The sequence below is a fragment of the Aplidium turbinatum genome, chromosome 3, assembly GCF_918807975.1.
Source record: "Aplidium turbinatum chromosome 3, kaAplTurb1.1, whole genome shotgun sequence".
Lineage (NCBI taxonomy): Eukaryota > Metazoa > Chordata > Ascidiacea > Aplousobranchia > Polyclinidae > Aplidium > Aplidium turbinatum.
This window is the reverse complement of record NC_137474.1, coordinates 1,745,006-1,754,663: the sequence shown is the minus strand read 5'-3', so window position 1 is coordinate 1,754,663 and position 9,658 is coordinate 1,745,006. Positions and strand designations below refer to the sequence as shown.

General features: G+C 37.3%; 1 protein-coding gene across 1 annotated transcript; it reads right to left on the bottom strand.

The window, feature by feature from the left end:
- Positions 1-779: 779 nt before the first annotated feature.
- Positions 780-6,297, bottom strand: LOC145766273 (uncharacterized). Its single transcript, XM_082577947.1, has 5 exons — positions 5,315-6,297; positions 5,068-5,188; positions 4,398-4,502; positions 2,971-3,054; positions 780-2,027 (listed from the first exon to the last, which is right to left on the bottom strand). Exons 1-5 carry the CDS (start codon positions 5,800-5,802, stop codon positions 1,872-1,874), a joined length of 954 nt encoding a protein of 317 aa, XP_082434073.1. The 5' UTR covers positions 5,803-6,297; the 3' UTR covers positions 780-1,871.
- Positions 6,298-9,658: the final 3,361 nt, after the last annotated feature.

Here is a 9,658-nt window from a genome sequence, read left to right as displayed (position 1 = left end):
AAGCAGCTTAGATGGAAAATACAAAATCTTTAGAAAATGACGTAGGCCTATGGGTTAAAGTGGTTCAATTGTTAGGAATGAAAACGTATTTGACACAATAATGGATCGCTACAGTGCCATCATAGCCTACTATTTTTGCTACAAAAGAAATAAAAAATGTTCTCTCCCCCTAACAGTTTTTTAGGCCGCGGACGAATGAAAATGGAAGACGCCACACTCGAATTTTACTGATGATCCCAAAAACTCGAGTATGACATCTTCCATTTTTTGTTCGATCGGGGCCTAAATATTGGTCAACACTGCGAAGGAGAATGTCCCTTCGTTATGTGAGTTGGAAAAATTTCCTACTGTCAGACAGATTTTGACCCTAAAGCAATTGCAGTGCCTCCCCTGAAGAAAATCCTGCGTAGCCTACGCCACTGCTTGCAGGAAACCACAACTAACGATGAAAAACAAGTTAACCTGCAAACACCAGAAGTCCAATAGTTACGTGAATTGATTTCAACTTTGAGTGTGGCCATTGCGAACATATTCTTTGCTACACACAGGCCATGCATGTAGGTGTTTACACTGTGGCTGTTAAGCATGAATTGCCAAACTCCCACGTCATTATCTTCTGCAACTTGTCCGAAGTAATCTGACAATCTAGTCCTCAGGCTATCGTAATCAAGTGAACATATTCTGCAACGATAATAAGACTGGATGAGAATTGAACATTCCGAAGTACTTTTGCGTATAGGCTTCTGCAAATTTATCCCAAACTTAAGCATCACACTCCGTTGCAAGAATCACAAATAAATTTTATTTCTCTCCACAAGGACGAAAAAACGCGTAAATCAAAGTAGGCGCTAACAAAAACATGACTACAACAGAGGCACGGAGAACTTGGCAGCCCCAAAAGATAATATATTGAGAGGGGGTGAGGGTAGCTGAACTGTTGTAGGAATATTTTTTAAATAATTTTACAAGGTAATTTACAAATTTGTGGAACCTCTTTGAACACAAGGGGCTAACTACAACTTCACAAAGACATGGGTGGCGACTTTGGAGGTGTCTGTCACCAACCAGACTGTGGGAAGTTTGCAAGAAAGCACTGGCTTTGACTCCAGATCTCCGAAGCTGTAAATTGCTTCAAAGTTTTCTTCACGTCGAAATATTCATTGCAATTTACCGCAAACGTGAGTTTAACACGCATGTTCTAAATTTACCAATTTCAAATATTTGCTTCTCGTAAAATGTTTTAAAAAGATTAAAGAAAAATTTAACGCTCATAAAATTAGTGTGAAGCTTTAGAAATCGAATTCGTACAACAACGAAGCTGTGAAAATTGCCACAGCCACAGCTTCGGAGATAACGCTTTGTCCCCACAGCCCGGATACTTACCAAAGACAATGGCTGACTTTCGAAGCGGGAACAACAGATTTTCAAACATTGCTTCCACACTGACACGCAATGTAACAACTCGCCCGTTGATAGACTTGAATTTCAAATCTTAGGGTAACCGAGACTGAAACGAAACCTTTAGGCAAACGTGATTCTTTAAATATGACAAAGTACCAAATATGCATTGAGGAAACATAGTGCTCTGAACGCGCACAACGTCTCCTGCTCCGAGGCCAGAAGATAAAAAAATCGATTCTTAAACACGTGCCGTGGGCTACATTTTCTGGAAACAAGAATGCGAGGAGAAAAATATAAAACGCTCAAGTTTTATCAGCTCTTTCGAAGAGCTAGTCATTCCTTGACCCTAGATATGGCCGATCATCTGGAGGAAGAACGTCCTTGGAACAATTGGACACCAACTCGCAAGGACTCGGAGTGCGAAGGGAGGAACAAGGCAATGACTAGACAGCAAACACTGCGCCAGACTGTCATTTAAGAGAGAACGACAACTTAGGTCGAGTGTTCTTCTTCCCTAGGATGACGTTTTGCTCTTGTCGAGCTTGTTTCTTCTTCTCTTCCTCCATCTTCATCCGCTCCTCATGGATAAGTCGCTGCTCATCTAACATGGCTAGGCGTTCTTCAGCCTGAGTAGAAAGTTGGTACTGGTTAAGAGAAATAGTACATCTGCTAAAGCATGACGGTATGTCGAAGGAATGCTAGTGTCATATCTACAATCATATTATTTTATCTTATCCAGGTTTGACGCTATTTTGCACCCAACTGGTGCAAAATATATTATTATCCACCCTTTATGTCCGGTAGTTTAAACTTTGGGTTAAAAAGGCGGGAAGGTAAAAAAACCAATCTCCGTACCCATCTTCAGGCACAGCTTCAAGTGTATTGCCAAAGACAACACAGCCACATGCTCATGAGTGGTGTCGAACCGGCGCCCTTTCGAGTATCGTACCAGGGTTCTCACCACTCGGCTATGCAGCAGGCATATCTACAGTACTTATGAGTGGTAGCTTGAGATTTGGATCAAAGAGATGGGAACTTTATCTGAATGTCCACATTCAATGGCAAAGGCAATGAATGTCCACCTACCAAGGTCCACCTTCAAAGGCGGTGATATAACATACTGGTTATATCACCTTAAACAATTTTTTTTTCACAAATGACAAAATGGTACAAATTACAAAGCAAAAATGAAGTTTCCTTTATCGTAAAATGATGTCGAAGTAGTTTTCTATCCCTAATTCTAAAAATAATTTAGATTTTTTTTAAATAGCCTATTTTATCAATTTCCCTGCAGTGCAACTGTGAACAGAAGCGCAGAGTGTCGGGTCATACCAAAGACTTTTTAAAAGTTGTGCTGGATCTTATTCCTGCTTGGCACTCAGCAATGGAGTGGATTTCGGTAACAATGTGCTCGGTTGCGCTTCTATACGGCTGCATTGACACTGTCTGCTTTGTAAAGCGCAGAGGAGCAACTTGTTTTTGTGATGGATACAGCGCTATATAGAACTAAACATTACTATTACATTCCTTTTATGTCCTATTTATAACATAAATCAAAGCTGTTTTTACCAGTTTCGCTTGGGCTTCTTTCATCTTTATCTCGTTTTCCTCTATTATTTTCTGAAGTTCATCATGTTTTTTTCGTTCTTCCTCCTTAAAACGGGCAAAAAATTAAAACAAAGTATTTAAAATGAATTTCAAGAGAGACATATTTCTTCGTTGCCGTTCCACAAGAATCAGGTTGGGATAATATTTCAAATCGTTTTTAAATCCACGCAAACAATTGTGATTACAATCTACAATATATTTTACTGCATTTAGACGAAAATACTAAAACTTCGGTTAGAAAATAAAGCCAATTCTATTAATTTCGTTCTACGAGAAGTGATGAGATCATCCCAAATGTCAGGGCACAAATTGCTGAACAAGCAGCATTGGCGTTATTTGCTAACCTCATCAAGCAAGGATAATAAAATGCATACCACTAACTTATGGTTCTAATTTACGTGACCAATTACGGATTGTTGAAGGATCAGGACGGTTCCTTAGTAACTTATCTCTGTTTCAAATAAAAACAAATCGGATAAGTTTGCTTGCAATTCCCTCGGCGAGGAAGACCTAGACACAATAACTTACCAATTTGATCCCAATAGGATATTTATTAATTTCTTGCTTGCACTGCACCAAAGTCGTACTACCGTTGACAACAAAAAGAATCAATTTAACTTTCAGTTTTTTGAAACGCTAGGAAAATAATTTATAATCTACTAAGAAGGAAAGGTGGGTGTTATCAACAATGGCTGTAAACTTTGCCGATATATTGCGTCGTTTGGACGTAATTGGTTTTGGAAAATGTTTGTGTTGCTTGATTAATGGCAGTTGCGTAGTTATCACAACTGAAAATAACTCTGTAAGGAGACACTGATACAATTCATAGCCGAATACAAAGGTAAACACTCTGTCGTACTTTTTGCGTTGGCGATGTACGTTAAAGGTCGGCCACAAATAGAGAGGGAGTTGCACTTGTTCCTCAATATGGACGTCAACTACGGGAACTAATAGAAAGTTGCACCATAGAGCGACAGTCCTGTCAATTTTACAATGGGCCTCAGCCACAAGTCTCATTGACTGCTTTATTGCGTCTGTCTTTCTAGCAGAAGTGTGGAGGCGTAAAAACAAAAAGTTCAAATGTACAAGCTCTGAGAGACCTAAGAAGTATATTCTTCAACCAATTACAGGCTTACTTCTATACTTTCACAACTCCAGATTTAATCCTATACTTATTCACAGTGCAAAGCTACAGTTGTGCTTAATAGACATCTCTCATATCACGTCGCACTGTGGACTATCAGATAACCATTGCCATTAAAATGAATTGTTCAAGTGAAAAGCGGCAAAATGATTGAAACCAATCTTAATACAATCATTTAATTCAAACAGATATGCAATTGCTCTGAAAAGAAGGAAATACTTCATTGCAAAAGTGACCACTTTACCTGTTTTTCTAGGCGGGCTTTCATCTCGATTTGTTTCTGTTGCTCCAGCTCTTCCAACATCTTTGCTTCCATCTCCTTCTTTAGCTCTTCCATCCTGCGTAAAACCTAAAGGACAATAGTAACTTTTAAGTTGAGAAAGAGCGATCTTCCTGGCGTCAGCACTACCTGACTACTCAATACAGAACAGCGAGCATTGTGTTTTGCTAACCATACCGGTGTAGCCTCCACACTAGCCATCAAAACTTTTCCCAAAAAACATGTGTTTCTTGGCTGTCGAGTGTAGAAAGAACTCAGCAGTACTGATGAGCCCAGCCTGATGGGCGAAACACGTGTATATCGCCGAGTTCTTGCTACACTCGACTGCCTAGTAACAGTAACTTTCAAGACAACTTTTCAACAAAATACAACAAACTGGCTTTACCTTTACCAGAGTGAGTTTAGTCGTGTAATATATTAATAAAATTAAATTTGCTGAAGCTTAATGTTATAAATTCTACTTCAATGAAAGAAAATAACTGGCCGACCGTGATGTTTTGGGAAGAAGATTAGCCCGTTAAGCTGAATTAGAGAGAGGGAGGGAATGACAGACAATATTCACAACAGTGTCAATTCGAAAAAGTAAATCAATCCAAAAGTTAAACAAGTTGATGATAGTGAGAGCAGGTTTCACCTCCTTTTCAATCTCTTCGCGTCGTTTTTCAAGCTCTTCCTCAATCCTCTTGGCGACTAATTCTTTAACTCTGCGCTGTGTTTCCTCTTCTATCATCTTCTCTTCAATTAGTTTCTTTTGTCTAAAACGAAAATTGTGGCAATAGATTAAGGGTGTTTCAAACGAATGAATGGACAAGCAGTATGAGAAAATTGAATGAAACAGAACGTTAGTTAGACTTCAACCCACAACAACAAAGGAATCTTACATCTGACGTTGTCGTTCAATGGCTGCTTTCACTTCCTCTTCTTCTTTCCGTTTTTTTTCTTCAAGAGCATTTCGTTTGCTCAACGCCCGACCGAAAATATCAACTCTTTCAGGAGTTGATGACCTTGAACGCGATCGCTTTGAGCTTCCTCGATCACGGGAGCGCCGTCTTTTTCGATCCCTAGAGCGAGAACGATCTCTTCGTGATTTGTGCTCTCGGTCCTTAGAGTACTTTTTATGCTTGCTATGTTTCCTTTTCACTTCCACAGGACTTCGACTCCGTGACTTTGCCATGGTTTTACTTTCCTTAGAAATGTTGTCCAACATTAAATTTATCAACGCAAATCTGTACAAAACATTCCGTGCATCAAATAAATACTCGGAGTATATAAGGTAGCAATGATATTTCAAAACAACCAATTTTCCGACGCACAACTTAACACAACTACTTTTAACCGAGGACCACTTTTCAAGGAAAATACTTTGCATTATGCAAAATGTTTTGATGCCAACTATTGTTTAATAAACGACACACCATTTTATGACAATTGTTACAGTATCCTAACGTAAATTACAATCCTTACAAAATCGTTACTTACTATAAACTGCAATAAAAAAGCATGAAAAAAAACATTTCAATGAGTTGACATTTAAGTGACTGTTGATCTACTTTTTTAATTGCCTTGTAGTAAGAAACTTCAAAACAAAACAATGTTAACTAATCCCAAAGACGTTTGCAAAAAACTTATAGGCCTGCCAAGTTTGACATGAATTAAAACAACAATCAATTTGAAAATTGCTTTGCTCTCTAACTTTCAAATTGCTACAGCCACACATTTCTAAAATCAAAATTATCTATCTGTTGAACAAGCACACACTACAACCTTGAAATTATGAGTTATATAAAATTAATTCATATCTTGATGCTGTATTATGCCAATTAATATTTGAAGTCTGCACATTAACATCTTGTCACACAAAAGTTTATTTTATAAATTTCTTGTATATGTTGCTGATGGTGATTTGAGAAGCGATCATCCAAAACATGCAACCAACATTTCCGGCAACTTCGTTAGGAAATGCAATAATTCTAGCTATAAAATCAGGATAAATGACATTCGATGACATAGAAAGAACCGGTACTGATCTATAGAACATCACGATGTAAAGAAATACAACATAGCAAGCAATTTTTAAACTCCACTTGAGAATTGTTTGAAAAAAAGTCAATTTTTGCGCTGAATTTTGAGATAACTTATTCAGTTGGTCTTTCAGGGGATCAATTCTTCGCTGCAGTTTAGTAAACTTTGCAAAGTTATCAATCATGCTTAATTGACTTTGTTCTAATAGCAACCCAGCCAATTCCTCTTCCAAGTTCTTTTTATTTATGCTAGATCGATGTGTTAGTGACTTTAAAAGGGGTGTACAAAGATTCACCAACTTCCCAATGCTGCATCTGAAAACAGTCAAACAAACTATGGCTAACAACATCTTTTATTCCCACTTTGAAACCTTTCTGTGATGTACTGAAGCTTCTTTCAATTCTGACTGGTTTTCTTTGTTAGCATTCATATAAGCAAGATACGCAACACATCCAGTTAGAGCAGTCAGGCCAAATATCATAATAACCTTATTAGGCCTGGCATAAAGTTCAAAATTAAACAGGGCAAATCCAGGTGTTGTTTTCAGTGAACGTAGTCCGCTGCCTGGATCGCTAACTTTCTTAGAAGTTTCCACTTTAGAGCCAGATGCACTTTCTTTGCTCATGCCCTCCCTGTTTGCAATTTAGCTGAGAATGTGTTAACAGTAGCAAGTATGCTGCTCTGCAAACTATTTCATCTATGATTAACTTACATCTGCAATAATAATAATAAAAAATATTTTACAACATTGTTTAACTTCAAAACTTAGGCAAGAAAAAACTCTGACTGTAAAAATGTCAAGATATTATTCAACACATATTACTGGCACAAAAGTTGAAATTTTCACAAAATCAACAAAAAAGGAAGTCGCCATGTCTACACACTATACATGCTCATTGCTCTTATTGCTTTTGCTTAGTGTCAATTATTGTCATTAGTGCAATTGTAACAATAATTATATAATGTTTTACTTTGAAGTCTAGATTAAAAACGCGTGTTTGCCTGCCTTGCAGTATGTTGGCGAGATTTAGAAAATTTAAAAAATTGTTTGCAGATTTAACCAACAGAAAAGTCATTTCCTCATGCTTGCTTGAATTTTTTCACTTTGATATTCAGAACACTGGGCAGAAATTGTGTTACATCAGCACTAGCCAACTCAAGATACCTAACTTGAAACATTATTAGCCCCTAAATTCAAGAAGCTTCAAGATCAATCGGCGCCAGTTTAAATCTCGAGGTGTACACTTGAGCAATGCGTCATAAGGACTGCCCTCTATTCAGCGGTATCTAATGGATGGAATAATTCCTCAACAGCAACAACACTTTAACAATCAAAAACTTCACTTTGTCAATCTTGGTGGCCGGGCCTGCGTCAGTGGTTCAAAGCCTCTACAAGTTTGCGAAACTGAATTAAGCTCTCAAAGAAGTCTTCCCAGTGCAAGGATAAAGATTCAATCAATCAAGGCAATCGCACATCGCTTTTTCAGGTCTACGACACTAAAAGTTGATCGCTACAAACACAATATGTTTTCTTGGGGTTTGTGTGACTCACCAGCCTGTGTTTGTGATGAAACTTAAAAGCGCATCACATCATTAATCATTGTCCAGTGTTTCGACCTGCAGAGCATGTGGATCTCATAGACCCTGATATAAAAACTGGTTTCAGCAATTGGGAGATGTTGCCTGAATTGATGCCTCATAAGCAAGAAGAAAGTCATCATATAAAAAATGCTTGAGACAGTTTTATGTATGGTATGGTACTATAAATATAACGACTCTGCTTTATGTTTTGAATTTTTAAGTTACTGTATTATTTAGCTGCTAAGATTAATTATTTGAATAGAGGAAGTAGGATTTTACAAATCAAACATGACTTGAAGGATCAGGGACCTGACTCTTCTTGGAGAGATGATTATGAGTTGATATTTTTTATTTTATTAGCAAGTTTTTGCAAATTTGTGTTTTTAATTTGGCTGTGGCTATTTTTCTCACATTTCTCAATTCTGGAAAATTTTGAAGTCTTAACCCTCAATCTCTCATCTTAACCCTAACTCTGGCAATACCTGCCATGAAGCAATGCTTTTTATCACAATCATGGCAAATAGTTTGGAAAAATAGCCACTGCATTTTGATTTTCTTAACTAAAATAATTTTAGCTTTTACGTCAATAAAATGTACAATTATACATAGAAGCGTGTACAAGCGATAAAAAAACATTATATTATCATGAAGTATATGCAAGAAACTTTCAAGAACGAATTTTTTTTCGGGATATCTCGTTAGTCGTTACCCACATGACACTTTGAGCATAGGCGCCGACTTTTCAAAAAACCTTGGGGGGCGAGAAAGGTGGTGACGTCATAACCATAACGCTATTTTACTCAATTAAAATAGTCTTTGATTAAGCTTACTGTCTTGCTTATATTGACACCTACGTCGCAAACCGAATTTGTTAGAACCGCTGCTTGAAATTATTAGTTTTACGCATGCAGTACGCCTAGTCGTAAAAATTTTGAAGCTGAAGATGCTATTACTATAGCGAAATCGATTCTTAACTTTATAAATTACACTAAGAGGTTAGATTGTTGTGCAAATGCCAGCATTTGATGAATACAAATTAGCAGTAGCTCATAATAAATTGGAATAGTTGGAAAACAAGCCGATTCATTTCCTTTTCGTGCGAGTGAATAACAACGATCAAGACAGAGAAAAGTTATCGAAATAAAAAACGCAAAAAATCATGATCTCAAACATAGTGGAAACCCGCTATCAGTTTTATTAACCTCGTTTCGCTCGTTTTGCTAATTACTTGCCTTCAAAGCGTTAATAACATAACGGCAAAGTGTTTTATCGAAAATCTTTATAGCCTTTTATCGAATATCGTATATACTCCAGTATAGGTCGAAATGTTTGCAAGTGATTTTTCACCTTAAAAAGACAGGTTCAACTTATACACGGGACAAGCAGTTGTCTCCAGCGCGGCAGTTTTCAAAGTGAACGCATTTTTGCTGCGGCAAAATCATTGCCGACGTAGATTACGGATTGTGAAATGGCCAAAGTAAAACTTTTGAATACGTTTATTTGCAGTGATTCAAACTTAATTTTTAAATTTAATGATTTCTTGTCAATTCTAAACTTTATGCACGTCTTGAGCAATATGCAAAGCTCACGAGACAAAACAGCACAAAGAGCTGTTTTAAGAG